Below are 23,666 nucleotides of genomic sequence, written 5' to 3' on the forward strand. Positions count from 1 at the left end.
AATCCAAATCCCAGCCCTGAAATTTAAGTCTCCAAAATGACCCAAAAAAAGAAAAATCAAATTTCAAGGACTGCATTTAACAATCAGTGTAGAATGGGACCCTAGCCTTGGCATTTTTATCAGAGATATAAGTAAGTTTTCAAAGATCTAACCATGCTTCACAGTTAATGCGGAACATGCATAAAAATTTATTTCCTTTTCAGTCTTCAATGAACCAATAAGAACCCCACTGGACTTTTGCGATGAAAGGAGCAAATTGGCCCCATTCTCATTGTTCACTCTACAAGAAAATGGTTACACCAATTTGTATAATTTACAATCAAAAGCTTGCTCTTTCTTGTGCGCTCTCCCTCTTATCTCCAATAATTTATAGACAAATGATGGCATTGTTTAGTCCAGGTAGAAGAGAGTCACGATTTTCCGCAGACTCTTGGCTTCTTGGCATGTTTCCATGAGCAACTTGCTGTCATGGAAGGCAAAGCAAATGACTTGCTGTACATTTGAAATGATGTCCCTATTACACAGCCTGCAAATTTCACCATAGACTTCATGTGAGATGAGTTCTTGTCTAGCAAACCACAAAGAATATCAAGAATCCAATAGCAAGCAACTGTTGCAACTGATGCTAGAAATATTTCCTGCGTGCAAAACTTGGGCATAGTATAGATGGCTTCACCAGTTTATAAGCAATATGACGAGCTCAATAGGAGGCTATATATGAATGTGACAAGTGGGATGGTGTTCAAGCAAGTAACGTGACTCACATCATATTCAGCTTGTGCTAACAGATGGTAATGCAGGGGAAGATGATATAGATGGAATAATTATATGATTTATGGATTTACTTTTTTAATCTCGTCTGTTTGTAGGGTTGGTCTTGAGTTTATATGTATGTTAGGTACATTAACTAGTCCTGCTTACTTGTTTGCTGTGTACTATGGTTTATGGATACTATTGATGATTGTTTCTCTAGGCCTCTTGGATATTACTGTTTCCACCCTTTTTCTCTCTTTTCTCTCTGAGTTGCCTCTAGTAGCCTCCTTTTCTCTCTACCCCTTCATCACATGTTACAAACTAGTCCTGTTTACTTGTTTACCATGTACTATGGTTTATGGATACTATTGATGATAATTTCTCTAGGCCTCTTGGATATGACTGTTTCCTCTCTTTTTCTCCCTTTTCCCTCTGAGTTGCCTCTAGTCGCCTCTTTTCTCTCTACACCTTCATCACATGTTACAAACTAGGTGTGTAAAAGCAATCTATGAAACCAGCAGTAATAAGTTCACACAAGCTAGGATTGCATTCTCCAATTCTTTTATAGTAGTCAACTAGCTTAGACACATGTTTCAGCTGTGTTTATATACAGGCTTGACCGAAGTCAAACTGAATAGTGACCAAGCCAACTTGACTATAGTCAAATTGACTAGTGCCTCGTAAAGATTGCCACAGCTCATAGAATGAAGTTAAATTGGCATAATAATGAGTTTCTGCTTCTTATCCAATGAATATCAAGCTAACAAGCTCAGCTTAAGTGAAGGAACAGTGGTTGCAAGAACTGCGAAGTTTTGCAAGTGAAATCCAAGAGAGACAGAACCTCCAACTATAAACCCTACTAGTCATTTTCCTTTTCACTGGAGGCTTTATGCTGTTAAGAATATGGGATGAACACAGTTATGCATGCAAGCATGCAATATGAGGACAGAGCAATAAGGAATACTTTGCTCAGAAAAACAACTGCCTTGTCATTCAACCATGAAAATGAGTAGCTAAGGAATTCACTGCCTTCAAATTAACAGAATGTTCAGCATCAGCTTCCTCTTAAGATCTTATCACAAGCTTGCTATTTGACCATGAAACCTAAAACTTAAGACTGATTCTGCTCTGCAGGTGTGATAAAAGGATACTGGAAGAAAATAGAGTTATGACGAACCTGCTAGCTTCTATCAGAGGTAGATGATCATTATAAGGCTTCTCTATCACAGTCTTAACCTGGAAAATTGAGAATAAAACATTAAATACATTCCAAACATCAATATGTAATTATCACCTTCAAAATTCAATTAGAGATCTTAAGTAAAACATACTTAAACATCCAATTTACAATGTGTAATGTTATAACAGCACAGAAGGCATTGAAACTCTTCACTATTACCAGTCGCTCCCTGGGCTTGGACAATTGTAGCAACAATCTTCTATAAAGCAATAAAATCCAAGCAAAAAACCTTAGAGACTCATGTTGTATTTAATGCCCCAGCAACTAAACCAAGGATCTCTTCATGTATGTCTTTAAGCAAAATTATGACAATGAGAATACAAAAGAAAAAATTGTCAAAAAAAGAATCATATTCCAACTTAAGTAATACAGAATGGAAATATAAATTTGCCCCACTAGTATAAGCAATCTTGTATCCTTTAATGTATTGTAGAAGATTAGGGGCCAAAAAATGAAATTTTCCAATAAAAATTTGCAAAAAGCCTATGGGCCTTGAGAACTAAATTTTCTCCTCACTATCGCATGCAATAACAATCTATTACATGGTGCTTAATACAAAAGAAATACCATCATTAAATTACTGCAAGCCTTGGACCGGCAGAAAATGGATTAGCCTTGGTGCTTAAGATCATCTGTGGCCACAATCCACATTCCAGATTCCAAGTGCAACAGATAAATCCTTGGTATGTGTTTTGGCAATGACACCAAAAGCAACTCAAGTTAGAAACTTCCAGGTGACAGGCTTGTGATGTTGCATCAACAACGCTTCAACATAAGAATTGAACACAATATAGCTTGACTAAATTGAGGGTTTAACACAACAGTCTTACAGGTTTCAATGAACTGATGATGAATTTTCAATAGAATCTCCGTCTATGGATGTTAAAAGCAACATGTTTACTTATTAAACAAACAATTCTAACAAATGTATGGAAATAACCAATGTCAGATGAAGCCATAATTATAACGAATGGCATGCACAACAAGTTTCCTAAGAATGAGCTAAATGCTATAACTACATGCTTACTTTTGATAACAATTCCTGGCTCTCGGGTGGTTGTTTCTTCAAGCTCTGTGGCAATATTACTGTAAGCAACTCTGGTTTCTCTGCTCTTAAAGCACCTCTGATAACAGCTGCATTAGTACCAGATGCACCTGATGTGTAAATATGGTTTTTCTGCAAGCAACATTAGCAGCAAGACGAGGAACAAAACAATTTTAGGTACAAACATATTTTCCTGGAGAACAAAGATAGTGAGACTCAGAACATTTGAGCGTGCAACATGTATCCCTGATGCCACATATAGAAAAAGATAAATAATTGCATCTTACAGTTATAACTAATGCATAGCTAAGAATCTCAATAAGCTCTTGGTGCATGAATCCCATATTCCGAGTCCCAAAAAACCCAATGGCTCTAGGCCCTTGCTGCTGAATTGCTAATAACTCCTGCATAAACATATAACCACAGATAGAAGTTAGCAGTCAAATACTAGAAAACACTGAAATCAGCACAAAAGACAAAATCAGCAAATGCTTTCAAGATGCACCTAAGACCTTGGCAGGACTTAAGTTACATACCATTTATGATTAAAGGTTAATATTAAATGGCCAAAGGTCTTCTGATCATCTAGTTAAAATAGAACCACATAAACTAAGTTAAAGCAAATAGTGGTGTAGTCTCTAGTTATAATTGTACCACATAAACTACGTTTAAAGTAAATAGTGGTGTAGTCAAACTTTCAGTTCACAAGCTACCTAAGGTTCTTCAGAGCTGTATATCATAAAACAAAGTTCTCACAAAGAGACACATGTAAGGACACATGGAAAAATCCATTATAGAATCAAGTTACATGCAAGGTAGTAGCACCACAGTAAGCTCTCAGTTCTTTTCTGCCCATCCCCACAAATCAAAACATGGATAAATTTCAACAAAAGTGATATTGTCCTATAGAAAAATTACATACCTGCAAATAATCTACATCAGGAACAGGTTTCAATTCTGAAACCATAACTGCCCCTGACCCTTCCACAATAGATTGGGCTTGGGTTGGAATCTGTGTCCCAGTATCTTCATCAGAACTAAATAAGCAAACTGCATTCTCCTCTTCATATCTATAGCCATCCATCTCTTGATCTCTTCTTGCATGTCCAGAAAGCCACTATACCAGTACATAAAAACAGAGCCCCTGACAGTAAATCATTAGTGAAAACCAACTGCCCACAAAGAGTGGTGATCAGCCAGGACATCAGATTAATTTTTGACATGTTCAAAGTCGAGTATACTTCAATCAAGATAATAAAAAAAGAAAGAGACATTTACACATGGAAAACATTCAATTTAAACATACATTCATCAACTTGAATATCTGTTCCTGCAATTTCATATGGAAAATTACGAAAAAAATGTGTGTGGATTAGATGGTGTCACCAGGTAATACTAACATACTTAATGGATACGAGAAGCTTGATTAATGAGACACAAACTTTGCAAAGTTAGAGAACCAACTGAATAAATTGGATAACAATGCAAACCTCTCTAGCACAAGCAACTTAAACAATCAATTTTATCAAGTACGCACAGCCCCATGGAGCATTTGCACAAGCAAATTAGGATATTTTTTTACTCTTCAACAGAACTTATTACAAGACCTTAATAAAATACAATAGGCAACATCTAATGCTTTGAAAGTATCATTTTTAGAGCAAAGGAAACAAATTCTCACAATTTGCACCCAGGATTATGCATGCTCCATTAATATTAATTTGGAGAATATGCAAATTTAAAGACACTAAGCAGCCAAGAAAGAAGTGTCAACAGAAAGATTTTCCTAGCCAGTAATCCACCACAGAGTTGCTAACAGAATCATTACATACACTTTTTCTCATATTTTTGACAACAAATTCACTTCCCTCTGTTCTGTTTTAATATTTATCTTATTTGTCAATATGATAGACCACATTACAAGAAACTTTAGGTCATTACCTTCCAACAGCAACTAAAACATTTGGACTAGAATAAATCCTATGCCATAGTCCTTGATAAAGATGCCATAAACCAATAGAATCAATAGAAGATCTTTCCTAAAGCCTCTCTCTCTCTTCATGTAATTTTCAAATTTATTAGGGATGCAATCTCTCCTGTTCCCACTGGTAACCTGCCATCCCCACCCTGTACAGTTTGAGGGTCATTTTTTAGGGATGTGTGTGCAGAAGCAGATTATCATTTAGCACCAGGAGTGCACATGATTCCATCCCCGATATTTAAAAATATATATCTTTCTTGTTATTAAGACATCTCAGATATTTTAATTTTGTAACATTATATGATCACAAAACTGCCCCAATACCATTCCTACTGGTTACCATCTTAACATCCGAGCAGTGATACATCATCTGTAGACATGTGCCCAAAAGTGCATACCATTAATTGAACACCAGTGCCATCCCTACAATTTCCAATCCAAGGATCCAACCAATGAAATATGAAATCTAAGTGAAGTCACATTTTTATTGTCAATAGCTTACCTAGGTAACATAGATACTCCTGTTGCAGTTGCAGCTACTAATAACCTAAGCGTACATAACTTTTTCCTCAAGCACATATAGCCAGGCAGACACTTCTACAATAAGTTCAATATGCAGATACTTGTCTGTCTCACTGTTTCCGAAACTTTTTTCAGCAGAATGTTATGAATAATTGATCTAATGACATGTTTTCATTCTTTTGTCTAAACATCAGCCATTACAGGAATGACTCCATACCTTCATTATTCAGCCAATTTTAGTCAATTCTGAGGCCACGCCAATACTGTTATACTATAAACACTAAAAAGAAATGCAGAACTAAACACAAAAAATTCGAAACTTTTACCCCTTGTTTGAAGACATGAATGAACAACATTCTCATTATACAATTAAAAAAAAAGAATCAACTTTTCAGCCCCTTATTAAAATAACAAAGATTATAGGCTCAACTCAGAGCTAGAGCTAGTTACACAATTATGAACGAATAAATAACACAAGTTATCTCATCATTTTAAGAAAGACCCAATCAGAAAGTAAAGAACCCACCTCCAAAAACAAGCGTATTTTCCCATTAAAAAAACAAAAAACGGAAAGAAGAGCTTGAAATGACAAAAAACCTGTAAAGAGAATACCTTTTGCTTGGAGAAAGAATGTGGGTTTCTTCTTAAAGGACATGAGTGATGAGAATGAGAGGAGAAAGTGAAATTAGGGTTTGGAGAAGAGAGAAAAGCAGAGCAATAAGAAGGAGTTCTGGTGGTAGGGGTTAAAGGCAATAGCAGCCTCATTGGTAAAGGTAGGCTCATTTGGTTATTATGTTTCCCAAACTGATTTTTCCCTTTTCTTTCCTTTCTCTTTCTTTCTGGGCAGCTTTTCTTTTCTCTCCTCCCTCTGCCTACCCGTAGTAGTGTGACTGTAGTATAATCCTTGAGATTTTTGTTTTCTTTTTCCCTATTTTTTTAATTTCCTCTCATAAAAAGATAAGTGAAAGTTTTTTTTAAAAAAGGATTATTTTCAGAAAAAAAAAAAAAAAAAAGAGGGGAAGAAAGGGCATTTCCTTTTCCTTGCCTTTTTTCAAGAACTTTTTGCCTTCTTTAGTTTTTTTTTTCCCTTTGACTTTCGACTATATTAAAAAATTTTTAATTTTTATGTATTTTATATTATAAAAATCTGATTAACAGTATTTATATACTCATTGATTAAGGTTATTTAAAATTAAAACATTATTTTAGAAAATAATTTTTTTATTTAATACATTACTTTTCATCAAATTGATAAAAAGAAAATATATTAATGATAAATCTTTTTCTATAAATATTTCTTTAACCCATGGCTGTAGGCATAATTACATTTTTTATTATGAATTCAAAACTTTTTTATTATACAAATAAACTTTTCTAAATGAATACCCTTTTGTCTCATGAAAATTTATTATTTAATTTATAAATTAATAGTTTATTAATTTATATATTAATTAATAATTTATTAATTAGTCAAAATATTATTAATTTTTTTTAAAATATTGAATTTAATACGTGTATTGTGTATTGTGATTATAAATATATTAATTAATTACTAAATTACAAATTATTATTATTATTCGTGTCGAACAAATTATTGAAAACATTATGAAAAATGATAAAGAAGATGAAATTAAAGACAATAATTTTGTACTGGAGTTTATCTCACGTAAAAATGCACTCCAAATAACAATCATATTGTATAATTTTCTCTTACAACACAAAAACACAACTCCAAAACTTCTTAATGCACGAAAAAAAAAGTTAAAAATGAAATCCAAAGAAACACCAATTTCAAGAAAAAAACAAATAATATTAGAGTCATATTTTACAAAAATTTCTTAATTTAGTCATATATATATAATTTTAATATATAAAAAATTATTAATTTATATATTAGGTAAGATATATGTCTTTTTTTAAAAATGTATTATCTTATAAATTTAACGAATTATTAATTTACTATGTTGATTTTAAGACCGATCAAAAATATTATTTAATCAAAATTATTAATTTATTGGGTATTAATTTATAGAAATTTTTCTTTATTAATAGGTATTTGACTCAGCTTATATACGAGTTTTTCCACTACAAGTGCAGCAGCATGATATTTGGATAAAATTTTGATCTTATGCGAAAGCCAATGGAGATTTTGATAAAGTTATAAATCAAAACTTATTCAAAAGGTATTAATAAATAATAACAAATATTTGATGAGATTTTTTATATTTTCACTTTGCCTTTTTATAATTCATAAAATTATAAATTTTTTTTTCATATTTATCTTTTTTTATTTGATACAATTTTTCTCTTATTTTTGCCTTTAAAAAAACATTTTCCCTTATTTTCATTTATTTTTTACTTTATTTTTTTGTTTTAAAAATTATGATTTAGTTCAATAAAGTTGAGTCTTTTATTTTTATTTATTATAAATAAATCAAATATTATCAAATAGTTTTTTATATCCTAAAACACTTCTGCAGCAAATTTGTCCAATGCTATTTTAACTTAAATACTACTTCTACAGAAGCTCCAGTGGACCGAACATGTCTTTAATATACAATGCTTTTAAAAATTAAAAAAAAAAGAATATTAGATATTTAAAAATTAAAAAAAAAACTTAATCTTGAACCTAGAATATGTAAATTACGTGAAATTTTTTAGGCTTGGATAAACTCGATTTACTTTATATCATATTCAAATAAATGTAAATGAGTAGTACTCATAATTTATTTTTAACTTTTCTTATATTCATGTAAAAAGGGGATATTGCTTAACCTGTGCATTTATAAAAAAATATGCAAAGGAAGTAATATATTTATTAGATCTTCTTTCCTCAATATTTCATATAATTTTGAAAGTGCGATTTATATCCCCTCCCTTATGTTCATAATTTTTATGTTATTAATAAAATTTTAACAAGATAATTAGGTTTTGCAAGAATTTTCAGCATTAAAAAAAAACGTTGAACCTAGGATATTTAGAAATAATAATAATAATAATAAAAGAACTTATTCTAATGGACATTCACCATTTACTCTAAAGAATTTGATATTTTTTTATTATGTTCAAAGATACTTTACAGCTTCAAAAGTGTTGCATAGACCTTATATTAATTTTGTCATGATCACACTTTAGATAACTTCCAAGATGTAAAGTCTTAACTTAAGAGAAGAACGCAACCTTTCTTCCTAAAAGAGAATGAGTTGTTTGAGATTTCATTTGTGAAAAGGATGTTGATCAATATCCTCAGTTGATGTAAACCCATGGTCGGAAGAAGTTCATTCAATAATGGAGAATACTTTCCTGTCCTGATCCTTCCCAAAGGAGAAAACCTCCTGCGAGAAGAAGTGAAAATCTTCCAAAGATCTTCTTTCTTATAGAGAAAGAATCAGAACCCAAAAAACAAAAAAAAAAACCAATGGAGAACATCAAGAGAGAAAAAAGCTTTATCAAAAGTTCTGGGATTTTTTATATTACTAGCCGACTGTGGAAGAAGATGCTATAAATCACACAAGAAGATGAAATCAATGCCAAGTTCATAGAAATGTCATACGTGCTCCAATTGTAGACCTTCATAGTATCACCACTCCATAGTCTTTCTACACTTGGACTTTTGACTTAATTGGACTTATTAACTTATTATTTTTCTAAAAATTTTTTTTCAACAAATATAATATTATACAAAAAGTAACGAAAACAATCCAAATGTTCACTACGGATTGTAGTGAAAGTAATCTGATACAATTGTAAGTTTTGTGATTAATTTTACTTTTGAGATGTTCTAAAGAGTTTAATTTGATAATTCAAATAAAAAAATAGTTAAAAGATATTAGTCTTAACTTTTCCTACATAAATGTTCTTTTCCTTTTCCCTTCTTCTCTCGAAAACAAGTGACAAGCTTCCTACTATATCATCAAATCAGTGGCTTAAACGTGTATATGGAAAATCATTACTCCACTGCAATGAGAGTAACAATCTTCTTGTTACTTCACTAATGTTCTTTTCCCCAGTATGTGCATTAAGCACCCTTATTTGCGGGTGACAATCTTACTTGATCTATATAGAAGCTCTAATAATTCCTTCTCAATCAACTTTGAATTCATTCCCTCCCTCTCAAATTCTCTCCTACATAGCTATGCTCCATCACCGCTTGCTATGACAATCATTATTCAAGACTACTCGAATATTAGGTTCCGTCACCTCTAACACATCTTATTTTACTTATTTGTAACGTTACTTCACTCTCTCACAAAATCCCCTCTAAAGCTTTTTCATTTTGTTTGATGTCCTTATCTTTTTTTGAAAAAAAAAATTTCCATAGAGTTAATGTTATGGAGCTTTTTTAATTGATAAAACTTTCCATTATAGTTGGATTATATTGAGTGCAAGTATACAATATGGGAAAAGTGGTCCGGATGTAATTAAGGTTTTATCCGAGTAGATAGTTTGCGATAACAATCCCATGAAATATATAAAATCTTATGGTTTTGCTAAAAAAATTTCTTGTAATTAATTTGAACTTTGCATTACTACATTTCCCTTATTGAAAACAAAATTTTCCAACTCTTAAACAAAAACAAGGCTCAATCCGGCCCTCAGAAGATAATACTTTATTCTCCCAACTTGTGATTTTATCATATATCTTAGTAACAAGAGCATCAAACAGTAATACCTTTTTATGCCTTTATAAAATGGAGCTCCCAAGTAAATAATCAGAAGGCATTTATGTGTGAAGCCTAAAACTTGAGTGATTATTTGCCTTCTAGTGTTTGCAATTCTACGATGCGTGATAAAACAACTATTCTAGTGATTAACTCGTTGCCCCTAACACTCTTTCATTCTCTTGTAAAAATTGAAGAATTCTCTACAGTGCCGATTTACTACCATTAGTAAATTTGAGCACATCGTCTACAAATGCTAAGTGGCTAATATTCATTGAGCAACCAGAATAATAATGTAATGATGGAAATTTAGAGACCAAGGTATTTAAACCTCTTGATAAATATTATGCTACTAAAATAAATAAAAAAGTAGATATCGAAGCACCTTGCCCTAATCCTTTTCTCGATTTAAAATACCCACACAGATATGCCATTTATCAATAAGGAAAACAAGTAGTGAGAAATACACCTCTGAATCATACTTATCCATGGATCATTAAAGCCAAATTGTCGCATCATGAGAAACAAAAAATCTAATTCAAACGATCATATGCTTTCATCATATCGAGTTTAAGAGCTACATTACCTCTTATTGCTTTCTGATCGATTTTTCCAATTAATTCATGTGCCAGTAAAATATTGTCACTGATAAGCTAGCCACTAACAAACCCACTTTGATTCTCAGTAGTCATAGAAGGTAGAATTGTAGCAAGACGTTTAGCCAACAATTATTGAAACCCATTTTGTGGACATTAAAATAGTGATTTTATTGTATATAATGAGTTACTGGTGGAAACCTATTATGTGACCAGAAGTAGTGGGTTTTATGATTATTAATAGTGTAATAAGACTTATTCTTAAGTAAAATGTAAGAGGGAAAAGGTATAAAAGAATAAGGTATGAGAGGAAATGTATGAGAGAAAAAGGTTAAAGGGAAAAGGTAAAGGGGAGAAACACGTTTACTTTAGGAAAAAGTTAAGAGGAAGACTCCATAAATTTCTCTATATCTGAGCCATTAAGCTAAGCTTTCCAAAACATCCCAATGTGAAACTAATCCATAAACTTTGCCATCTGTTTCGAGTTATTTTCACTACCATCCATATGAAGTAGTTGTTCCACTCACTCCATTTGTTCTCATTGCTCTTTGTATAGCATTACGCTATTGTGAAGTAACTTTTAGAAAATTAATAAGTTAGTAGCCAAAATCAAGTCTCTACATTACCTCTTGCAAGAGAATTCATGATGAATGAAATTCTTATACATCACTTAGTAAGATAGAATAAAAAAATAAAATAAAATATAAAAATAAAGTAATTTAATCTCATTTGTGTGAACATGTCTATATGAGACTTGTTTTGGGAGTTATGTCTTAAGTCTTAGAAAACCACAATTGCTTTATGCATACTACACATACTTCTTTTTCCCAATATTATTTAAGACATGACATTGTTTTGCTAGGAAAACATTTTTAAAAAGTAAAATAATTGAGAGTAATGCAATATCTTGCGTGTATGACATTTTAATTTTTTTTTAATTTCTAGAAAAATAGCTAAAAGTAATGCATCATCTTATGCTTAGTACCACATTTTATTTATTAATTTATTTATTCTCAATTTGTGTTTCTTAATTAGTTGCCCTCTGTATCTTGTAAATTTTCTTATTAAAAGATTAAGAAAATTTTATGCGTAAAGATAAGGTGATGCAATAAAACTTGTAAATAAAATAAAGATTTTAAGAAATAAATGAAATTTAAGAAAAAAAATAGAAGTTCTAGGGTTGAAAAATAACTTTATTTTTATTTTTTAACAAAAGAAAGAGTAAGTTTTTTGTTCTTTTGTACCTTAGGCACTGTGAGCGCATAGGGATCACATGCACACAGGGTTCGTTGAGCGCAAGGATCCCTTACATGTGGGATCCTTTGCACGTAGACTTTGCCTTTATATATACAGTAAAACCTCTATAAATTAATACTCAATAAATTAATATTTTTGACTTGTCTCAACTTGGGACCAATGTGATGATTTAATAATTCGTTAACTTTAAACGATAATACATTTAAAAAAATACATAGGTCCACTTAATATATAAGTAATAATCTACTTATACATCAAAATTATATATATGCATGATGCAATTAGGAGACTTTTTAAAAATATGACTCCAACGTTACTTATTTCTTCTTGAAATTGATGTCTCATTGGACCTCATCTCTAACTGTTCTTAGTGCATTAACTTTTCATCTATCATTGTTAATGTCTTTACACCTTTGAGATGAGAAACATTGTATTTAGTTTTATTGTTTGTGATATTGTATGTTCTTTGTTAGCTTTATTAGGTTTAAATTAATTACAATTTTGAAATGGCAAAAATGATCAAAATTGCTTGAATGAGTTTTGCACTTAAATTGTCATGTTAAAAACTCCCATGCATTTGCTTTTTCTAGGTACTTAACATAGTTTTAAGACATTACACTCTTAAATCTTAGGTGTTTTGTCAAAGTCAAAAAAAAGGGGAGAATGTTGACTCCATGTGTTTTTGATGATAACAAAACATTCCTCATTCATTGATGTCTAATTATATTATTTGAGTGTATAGGAAAAAGCTAAAGTTCCTTAATATATTTGCTATTTGAAAGCAAGCCAATAAGCTTGTTCAAATGCAAGAGTAGTTAATCAATTAAACAAGCAAAAAGAAAGAACTCAATGAAGGGAGATTGGTCTTAATAGATTAACAAGAATCTTTAATCGATTAAGGAAATATTGAGCATGCACCCGAGTATTTGGCTCATTCGTTGGTGCACAATCCCCCTGCTTACAGAGCAGGATTCAAATCCTTCATCTCCCAATTATTAAAAAAAAAAAATACTAGGCGCTACACCAAAGTCGAGATAGAAAAGTCTTAATTGGTTAACACAAGGCTTAATCAATTAAAAGGGTATTAGATGCAAAACAAAAAGCATGTTAATTGATTAACCAAAAGGGTCAATTGATTAAAGCTCAAACTTGGAGTACCCAAAAGCGTCAAAATTCAAATCCAAAATGATGTTAACTGCTAAAAGGCATCAAATGAAGAAATTCAAATTCGAAGATTACTTAATCAGTTAAAATTTACTTTAATTGGTTAAAATTGAAGAAAAAGAAGCTTTAACCAGTTAAAGGGAAGATTAATAAATTAGAAGAAGGCTATTAAAAAATGTCACTTGAAGAATTTTGAAGACAGAAAGGTTTTACTTGATCAAAGTCCTCTTTCATTGATTAATACTATTTGTTTCTAATGGCTAGAAACTGTTTTCTAAGTATTTAAAGAGCTTCAAATGATCATAAATGTAAGAGAGAACCATCCAAGAGTAAGATTAGAGCCAAGAAGTGTTAGAAAGTTCTCTTTTCAAGTATACTTCACTCATATCTTTGAAAAAGTGATTGAGCTTAACTTTTTACATCTTAAATTAACTAGGTGATTAATTGTACTTCATTTTTTTTCTCTATTTCTCATTTACTTAAAGTGTGAAAAATACTCTAAAGGGTAAATTAAACTTAGGAAATCTTAAAGAATCTTGTAATGGTTTTAAGCTTGGGTTAAAAGCTTTCCTAATAAAAGTTTGGTGGAAGTTGTCAATTCCATTGATTTGGTAAAGTTGGGTTGAAAATCCTTGATTAAGAGATGTAGTGGATGTAGGTCAAAGGGATTGAACCACTATAAATACTTTTGTTTTGTTCATTTCTCTTTATCATTTCTTGACTTGGTGTCTTTTTTCCTTAACAAGTTTTAAACTCTTCATTTCAAAATCATTTAAAAGTTTTTCAAACTCAAGAGTTTCCTTTAGAATTTTTTTCAATGCTATTCACCCCCTCTAGCACTCTATTGAGACCAATAAATGGTATCAAAACATAACCCTTGATTTTAAGACTTAACATCCTAAGGGAAAGATCTAATGGCTACTCTAAATTATAGTGTTTCTAAAGGTCAATCCACATTAAGCCTCATCTATTTGATGGAACTAATTGCCAATATTGGAGTACTAGGATATCCATTTAAATTAGAGTTTGTTACTATGAGATGTGGAATGTCATTACCAAAAGCCCTTTCATTCCTATGAACGCAAATTTGATTACTGGTCAGAAAACTCCCAAAAAGAAAGATGAGTGGACAAAAACTGAAATGAGAAAAGTTCAAATAAACTTCAAAGCCATAAACACTCTCCATTGAGCATTAGTTCTATAGAGTTTAATAAAATTTCTACATGCATAACTGCCAAGGAAATTTGGGAGAAACTAAAGATCATCCACGAAGGTACTTTACAAATCAAAGAGTCTAAGATCACCTTTCTTACTCATAGCCGTAAAATGTTCAAAATGAAACTGAGAAAAGACATAACCATTATGTACGATCAATTTACAAACATTACCAACAAGCTCCAGAAACTTGGAAAAGTCATTCTAGAACATTAATTGGTAAAAAAGTTGCTTAGAAGCTTACCAGATAGTTGGAACCCAAAGGTGACAATAATTCGAGAAGCCCGAAATCTAAATGTCATCATCCTATATAAGATATGTGGCTCATTCCTCACTTTTGAACAAGAAATGAAGGAAGAATAAAAAAGGAAGGAATCCAAAAAAGAAGTAGAAGTAAGAGCTAACCTTTGCTTGATGGCCAAAAATGAAGAACTTAAGGTAATTTCTAAATTATCTAACATTTCTTATGATGAAATGCAAGATGAGTATAATTGTTTGTATTCTAAATTTGGAAAGTTAGCTCTAAAGGATAAGGTTTTGAAAAAGAAAGCTTTGTTTTTAAATGATGAATTAAAAAAGATTAAATGTGATTTCAAATCAATTTTTGAATAAAAAGAAACATTTTTCAAATTGAGTTAGAGCATTCCAAAAATCAATTTTGAATCTTTGAAGTTAGAACTAGAGAGCAATTGCAGAAGGCATTGGATGCGAATGATGCTTTCAAAGCTGCAATGGAAGAGACTTCAAAATTGAAATTGAACAAAGAAGTTAAACCAATAGTAAATGCTATTTTTAAGAGGAAAAATGATGTATCTTCATTCCATTGTTATGCTTGTGGCATAGAGGTGATCTCTCTTATTATTGTTATCATAAGGGTAATAACCTCTTAAAAACCAAAATAGATTATGTGCTTACTAACCCTTAATATCAAAGTATGGGTGTCTTTGAAAAAAAAAATGAAAAATTATTTTGTAGGTTGAGCAAAAGCAAAAGGAACAACGTTTGAAAGCTCCACCAAAGGAGAGATAGTCTTGGTACTTTGATAATGACTGCTTAAGGCACATGACTGAAAATGAAAATATATTTGTCAAGCTTGTTAGAAAGAAAAATGATAGTCTCTCTTTTGGTGACAACTCCAAATGTATCATCCAAAGAATTGAAACCATTTGTAATACTTCTTAAACTCAAATCAAGCATGTTTTACTTGTTGAACATCTAAAGCATAACTTATTAAGCATTAGTCATCTTCGTAATAGATGATTTAGAGTTTTCTATGATTCTCGTGTGATTGACATTGATTTAACAAAGTTGTATTCATTGGCAAAAGGTTTGAAAATATTTATGTGAATTTGAGAAAATGAATTTGAAATACAAGAAAATACTTTCAAAATTTAACGTTGAAAATGATTTCTTAATGAAGCTAACTATTGATTTGGAAAAAGAAAATGAAAAATTGAAAATGTATTTTGAAGCCTACTAAAAGAAAATTGACATTTTGGAAAAAGAGAATTTAGATATTAAAATAATACTTGAAGATTTGACATATAAAAAGAAAAAAGTTTCATGAATTCCCTACTTTCAAAATTGACCAAATGCAATTATTGTAACTTTCATGGTCATATTTCACACACTTGTTCAATTAAAAAATATCTACCTTATAGAGTTAAACAATTGTAGATTTCAAAAGAACTTTGTAATTAATGAGACTAACTATTAAGGATCCAAAGCAATCTGGATACAAAAGATTAAATGAAAAGTGTTTCTTGTAGGTGTGCTAGAGTAAGGAGACATAAATTCTTGAAGATTGAATGCTCTTTAGACACACAATGGAAATTGGGTGATTTCTATACCGAATGTCATTTATTTGTCAAATTTTGAGCTTTGGTTGTTTGCTCTTATTTTGCTTGGTTGTCAAATTCTTGAGATTGATTGATTTAGCTTGGTTTTTGTTTGCTTGTTTAATTGAGAACTTTGATTGTTTTTTCTTGCTTGAATATTAAGTGTATAATTCTTTGTCTACTCTCATTTGAGCTATTGATAAATTTTTGTTATGCAATTTGATTTGATTTCATATATGCTATAACTTGTATAATCTTGAAGCAAGTATGAGCCTAAATATTGAGGATATGCTTATGTTTGATCTTGAATATATTCTCATGCTTATGCCAAAAGTTTTTTTTTTTTTAGAAAATTGCTTGTTTATATATTTTTGAGTTTTTATTGATTTTTCTTGATTGTGGAAAATTGTTTTGATATAAAATTCCTCATGTTTTGTGAAATCGATTTCATATTTTTTCAAGGAAAATGATTTTTGAGCATATTTTTAACCATAAAAAGTTGATGTTGATTGATTTACATAATTGCCTATTCTAGTAGCATAAACAAGGAATATTGAGTTTGAAGATTTAACTTTGTGATTTCCTTGTGTCTAATTAGATAATTTGACCACTTGCACAACTTTGCTTTCTCATTTAAAACTTATTTGAATGTTTCAAGTTGGTTAAAATTGAGCACGATAAGCTTTAACTACTTGAATTGGTATTTTTAAAGCAAGATGAACTTATATTAGATGTTTGCCATCATTAAGTTTATAATGATTTATGAATTGGAGAAGTTTGTTTCATGATAAAAATAGTTATTGAGTTGTTCTTATTGGATGTGCATGCTTGCTTGTAAGTTTGAATGACCATAAGGGTGTTTGGGCACATAATTGCAAGGTATTTGAAAATGACCTTTAAAATGCATAAACTTGATCCATTATGCTCATTGCATATTTCATAAATCATTTAGAACATAATTAAACAAAATTGAATGACATTGAGCTCATGATTTTACACAAAAGCATGTCCAACTCAAATCTTGTGTGTTTTAAATGCAAAAATTTTGAAAAAAGAGATTAAACCTTTTTGTTCTCTTTGATTGAATTAATTTGAATATGTTTTTGATGAATTCTTATATCAAATATGCTTTAATCTCTTGTTTTGATTGATTAAAAGTTGTTTTATGTGCTTAAAATGGGGTTTTAATTGGTTAAAATCATGGTTTACTTGATTAAAGTGGTCCTGGAAACCTGGAAAGTATACTTTAATCTATTAACTTGGAGTTTTAACTAATTAAAATGTTTTGAAATTATGATGTGAAAAAGACTTTAAGGTTTAAACAATTAAGTATTTCTCAATGATGATTCTTGGCCCTTAGAAATGTGCATGATTAACACTCTCATGATCATTTGGTGCAAACACATTGTAAAAGTTGTTGCAAAATGAGAAAACTCTCATGAACTATCACGAACCGGAACCTTCCTCAGGCCCATGACAATCGCCGCGACGTCCCGATTGACACTCATTATCCAAAATGCCAACCGGAACCCCGCAAGGCTTACATATCGGTTTCTTTCCTTTCCTTTGAGCAATCATTGTTAAATATCGAGTTTTTAGAGAATATATATACTATTTTAGATCAAAAACAATCAAAATAAAATTTTCGCCACACAGGGGTATTTTGGTCTTTTTTTCTCAAAAGTTTCAAAACTAGCTAAAACGTAATATACAAGTACAAAATACATAATTCATATTCAAAATGAGTTTAAAAGTCTAAAATCTTCATTTAAAATGAAATTACGGTTATTTGAATATAATAAGAAAATAAAAGAAATATTAAGGGAAATATTTTATTTTCTTATAAAACAATATTTATAGAGTTATACGTGAATAATTTTTATAGCGTAAAAGCTAAATAAATTTATACATACTGAAATACAGTAAGCCAAAATATTTAATTTAATTTACAATAACAAGAGTGCCCCCGAATAAACAAAAGTAAAGAGGACTGTGAACCTACGGTTTGGAAAATGCAGATCCAATGGTAGTCCTCGATGAGATCAGTTATCTACAGTCTATACTGAACCTGAAATGGGTGGAAAGGAGTTGGGTGAGATTTTGCAATCCCAATGAGTAAACAGACATTATCATAAATATCTAAAGGCGAGTAAAATGGAGGCAAGTTTAAACAATAAATTTCAACCCATTTCATAATGTTTTCAATTTATTTCTTAAACCATAAAATATTTGTAATTTACCAAAACAATTGTTAAGGCTTATGTCTTTTATTAAAACAAGGCTCAAGCCAAAACTAATCCTCGGGGATACCTTGGCCGAGGCATCTAACCGAGTCCGCCAAGGGTGTTAAAATATTCACACGTGAAACACATTTTTATTTTTAAAACCAGCCGTTCCTTGGCGTTGGCCCAGTTACACATTCACGTGGGGGTTCGACGTGAAGTGAACTCTAATACTACCCCAGGAGTTACCCTCCTCGCCTCTACAACCGGAGTAACTATATAACTGGGTTTACCGTGCCCCTCTAATAGGCAGTCCACGGAAACCCGTCACTGCAGTGACTAACCCACCAATTTTAATAAAATTTCGACAGTATAACGTGGCTTTTATTTATTTATCCAGCCTGCATAGTAAAACAACTTACATAAATTTCCCAATGCATTCACAAAATATAGCCACATATACTCATTTCTCATAAGCCATTCCTAGGAAAATATATATTTTTCAAGTCAATTTGTAGCCTCCAATTACTCAATTTCATAATCAATACAATATATTTTTATTTGTCACATTTATTCCTAAAACATCAAAAATCCCGTTTTAATCTCGTTCTCATTTCATAAAATACATAAAGGGCATTTAAAATAAACTCTAGATAATTTACAATAATAATAAGTTTACTCACTGTTTGTACAAAATAAAAGCTTTCAAGCGCCCCAATCACTACTCGTCGGGTACGACTTCTTTGCCTTTTCCGGAAGGCTCTCCTCCTAGACACATTACAAAAATTTACACAATTCATCACATTGATGCTAAATCACTATATAATTAACTTAAATCCTATACTAATGCATGGTATGAAATGCAATAGCCTAAAACAGCTTAAACGCGGTATTAACCTATTTTTGGCACTTTGCCCGATAAATTGCTAACGCGCTCCATTTTAGCTCTAAATCATCCCATTCTCTCTCCAACATTTCTAACCATTAAATATCAGCCAATAACCTTCTAAAAACAACAAAATCAGCTCACTCCCTTCCTTGGAAAATTCGACCAAAAATGGGACATTAACTCGGTAAATTTTCTACTTTGTTTTTTAATCACGTTTAATCGTTTTTCATCATTTCTCTTCATTTTCCTTAGAATAAAATCAATTCATCATCATTGTACAGCATTGAGCATTCAGCCAAGAGTGGGTATTGTGAAAATTTACTGATTTCTTGCCCAATTTAATTTCTAAACACATTTAACTAACTAAAACTATCAATTTAACTAAAAATCAAAACCTAAAAATTTCAATTTCTCTCTCCTAGAATTTCGTCCAGCCCTTGATATCACTTTTTGATCTCTCTCCTCAAGCATGCTAAATGGAAATAAAGGCATAGGAAAGGTAGAAATCAAGCTAAAATCGAAAAATCTTACCGTTAGACGCTTAAACGGTCGAAAACCGCGAATTTCTCTTTGAATTTTCTTGTTTCTCTTTGGTTTTTCTTTTCTTCTTCCTTTCCTCTCTATTTCCTCTGTTTTTCTTCCTTATGGCCGGCCAGCACTCAAAATTTGGGTTTAAATGGCTGACTTTTCATTAAAATAATATTATTTCATTAAAAAATGCCATGTGTCACTTTCCCATTGGCCCATTTTTAAAATTTCATCCATTTGTTTCCAAATTTTCACCATACACTTGTCTCATATATTCATAGCTTAGATAAAATTCTCAGACTCATCCAAAGTCTCGGTGGAGTAATTTTTGCAATTTACACTTTTGCCCCCGTAAAAGTCAAAAATTACATTTTTGTCCCAAAAATTGAAAAATTGTCCATAGACATATTTTTCACCCCTTATACTCATACCATTCTCCAATTTGTCAAATTTGATCTAAATTCTCTCAAAATCTCAAATTTTGTCCGTGGGTGGCAAAATTACGATTTTGCCCCTACACTCCAAAAATCACCAGAATTAAACTTTTTCACTTCCTATCATTAAATTATACTCCAAATAGTTAATCTTGGTCAAAAATTTCACTCCATGATCAAATTATTATCTTAGGTGGCAAAATGACGATTTTGCCCTTGAATATCAAAATTTCTAATTTTACCCCAAATGAACCCTCGAACTCCGAACAATCATTTTTAGTCATTCCTGGACTATAAAATATTAAATTTCATCCTACAATTACTATTTGAACTAGTTCGAGGTTAAATCAACTCAAGTGTACCGTTAGGTACGATATCGGGTTTCGTCTTTTCTTATGTGCTTTCCTAGCATAATAACATGCTACTCAGTGCATGTATGTCATGACATGTATTTATAGGGTTGGGTTTTACAATTCTACCCCCCTTAAAATAAAATTTTGACCTCAAAATTTCACTTACCAGATTCGACAAATAGATGCGGGTATTGGTTCCTCATCTGATGCTCTACTTCCCATGTCATTTCCTCCATTCGAGCATTTTTCCACAATACTTTGACCATTGAAATACTCTTGTTTCTCAGTACTCGATCCTTTCGATCCAAGATACTCACAGGTTGTACCTCGAACTTCAAATCGTCATGCAACTCGATCGAAGGTGCTTCGAGGACGTGAGAGGGATCTGGTACATATTTCTTAAGCATGGAGACATGGAAAACGTTGTGGATCCGATCTAACTCCGGAGGTAATTCTAACCGATAAGCCACTGGTCCAATCCTTTCAATTATTCGGAATGGTCCAATATATCTCGGGTTGAGCTTTCCCCTCTTCGCAAATCGAATCACACCTTTCATTATCCAATAAAACACCATAATTTATCATGATAGTATAATCAATAAGATTTAATACTTCAAAGTATTCAAATTATTACCTTTCCAAGGAGAAACCTTAAGAAAAACTTTATCATCGATCTCAAACTCCAAGTCTTTTCTCCGTTTATCTGCATAGCTCTTCTGCCTATCCTGGGCTACCTTTAGCCTCTCTCGTATAACCTTGATCTTGTCATTAGTTAGCTCGATCAATTCCACACCCACTAACTTCCTTTCACCTACTTCATCCCAACAGAGCGGAGTTCGGCACTTCCTTCCATACAAAGCCTCGTATGGTGCCATCCCAATACTAGACTGAAAACTGTTATTATACGCGAACTCCACCAATGGCAAATGTCTGTCCCAACTCCCAATAAAGTCAATGACAGAAGCCCGTAACATATCCTCCAAGGTCTGGATAGTCCTCTCTGACTGACCATCCGTCTGTGGGTGAAAAGTAGTGCTAAATTTCAATTTGGTTCCGAGAGCTTCTTGAAATTTCGGCCAGAATCGAGAAGTGAATCGAGGATCTCGATCTGACACTATAGAAACGGGAACTCCATGTAGCCTCACAATCTCATCTATATAGAGCTGAGCCAGCTTCTCAATAGAGTATGTACTATGGACAGCTAAAAAATGAGCGGACTTAGTCAACCGATCTACGATCACCCAGATCGCATCCTTTCCCCTCTGTGTCCGCGATAATCCCAAAACAAAATCCATAGTTACATGCTCCCATTTCCACTCGGGAACAGGTAAAGACTGAAGTGTACCTGCTGGCCTCTGATGCTCCGCCTTAACTTGCTGACATACGAGACACTTTGCTACGAATTCTGCTACGTCTCGCTTCATACCCGGCCACCAATAATTCTCCCTGATAGTCCTATACATCTTGGTGCTTCCGGGATGCAATGCATAGGCAGATGAATGGGCTTCTTCCATGATCGCTTGTCTCAACTGGTTTCCCTCAGGAACACAAACTCGATCTTTAAACATCAAGACGTTATCCTCTCCAAATCTGAACTCACTAACTCCCCCATCGGTCAGTTTTTGAATTTCTTTTCTTAACTCATCATCAGACCTCTGAATGTCCTTGATCTGATTAAGTAACGAAGGTCGCACAATGAAGTTTGCCAATAAGGATCCATCCTCACCATTTTTCAACTGGACCCCAAGAGATTTCATCTCTATTATTGCTGAAAAATAACAACTCTGAAGTGCTGCTAAAGACGATGAAGACTTACGACTTAAGGCATCAGCTACAACGTTCGCCTTCCCCGGATGATAGTCTATCACCAAGTCATAATCTTTTATCAACTCCAACCATCGCCTTTGCCTCAAATTAAGCTCCTTTTGGGTGAGCAAATATTTTAAACTCTTATGATCCGTAAATATCCGACAATGCTCACCATACAAGTAATGCCTCCAGATTTTTAAAGCAAACACCACTGCTGCTAACTCTAAATCATGGGTAGGGTAATTTGCTTCATGCCTCTTTAGCTGTCTAGAAGCATAAGCCACAACTTTTTCATCCTGCATCAATACGCACCCTAACCCCAACTTTGAGGCATCACTATATACTACAAATCCCTTACCATTAACAGGAAGTGTTAAAACGGGAGCGGAGGTTAACCTGTTCTTTAGCTCCTGAAATCGATTCTCACAAACATCATCCCACACAAACTTAACTCCCTTACGAGTTAGACGGGTCAAAGGAGCTGCTATTAAGGAAAACCCCTGAACAAACCTCCGATAATAACCGGCTAATCCGAGGAAACTACGAATCTCCGTCACTGTCTTAGGTTGCTCCCATTGTAAAATTGCCTCTACTTTCTTAGGATCAACATATATTCCAGTTCTCGATACTACGTGTCCCAAGAATACCACTTCCTGTAACCAAAACTCACACTTCGAAAACTTTGCATACAACTGTCTTTCCCTCAAAGTTTGTAATACTATACGCAAGTGGGCAGCGTGCTCATCATTATCTCTCGAGTAAACCAGTATGTCATCAATGAACACAATAACAAACTTGTCCAGGTAAGGGTGGAACACCCTATTCATGAGATCCATAAAAGCTGCCGATCGAAACCCCGCAAGGCTTAGCATCAACTTCCGCATCTCCCCAGTGAGCGACAGTTATTAAATCTCACATTTCAAGAAATCATAAGTTGTTTCCAACTCAAAACAATAAAAATATTATTTTCTAGCTCATTGGGGCATTTTCGTCATTTTTTTTGAAATTTTGAAATCCGTAAAAATGTAATATGTAAGTGGAAACACGTATTTCATGATTTAAATTAAATTTTGAAGTTTAAAACATTCGCTTAAAGTAAAATTATAGCTATTTGAATATAATAAAAACATTAAATAAAATATTCTATTTTCTTAAAACA

At 32.2% G+C, this 23,666-nt stretch overlaps 1 protein-coding gene across 2 annotated transcripts; it reads right to left on the reverse strand.

Moving 5' to 3' along the window:
* Positions 1-164: 164 nt before the first annotated feature.
* LOC18599247 (uncharacterized) lies at positions 165-6,464 on the reverse strand. 2 transcript variants are annotated; one of them, XM_088806711.1, is made up of 7 exons: positions 6,154-6,464; positions 4,345-4,368; positions 3,961-4,155; positions 3,326-3,442; positions 3,021-3,170; positions 1,931-1,989; positions 165-526 (listed from the first exon to the last, which is right to left on the reverse strand). In XM_088806711.1, the coding sequence occupies exons 1-7, from the start codon at positions 6,322-6,324 to the stop codon at positions 391-393; spliced, it is 852 nt and encodes a 283-aa protein (XP_088662837.1). In that variant the 5' UTR covers positions 6,325-6,464; the 3' UTR covers positions 165-390. The 2 variants fall into 2 exon arrangements, with proteins under 2 accessions (XP_088662837.1, XP_007029195.1); XM_007029133.3 differs by lacking the exon at positions 4,345-4,368 and having other exon boundaries at positions 6,154-6,462.
* Between the last annotated feature and the right edge of the window lie 17,202 nt (positions 6,465-23,666).

This window comes from Theobroma cacao, chromosome 5, assembly GCF_053813885.1.
Source record: "Theobroma cacao isolate CCN51 chromosome 5, ASM5381388v1, whole genome shotgun sequence".
NCBI classification, from domain to species: domain Eukaryota; kingdom Viridiplantae; phylum Streptophyta; class Magnoliopsida; order Malvales; family Malvaceae; genus Theobroma; species Theobroma cacao.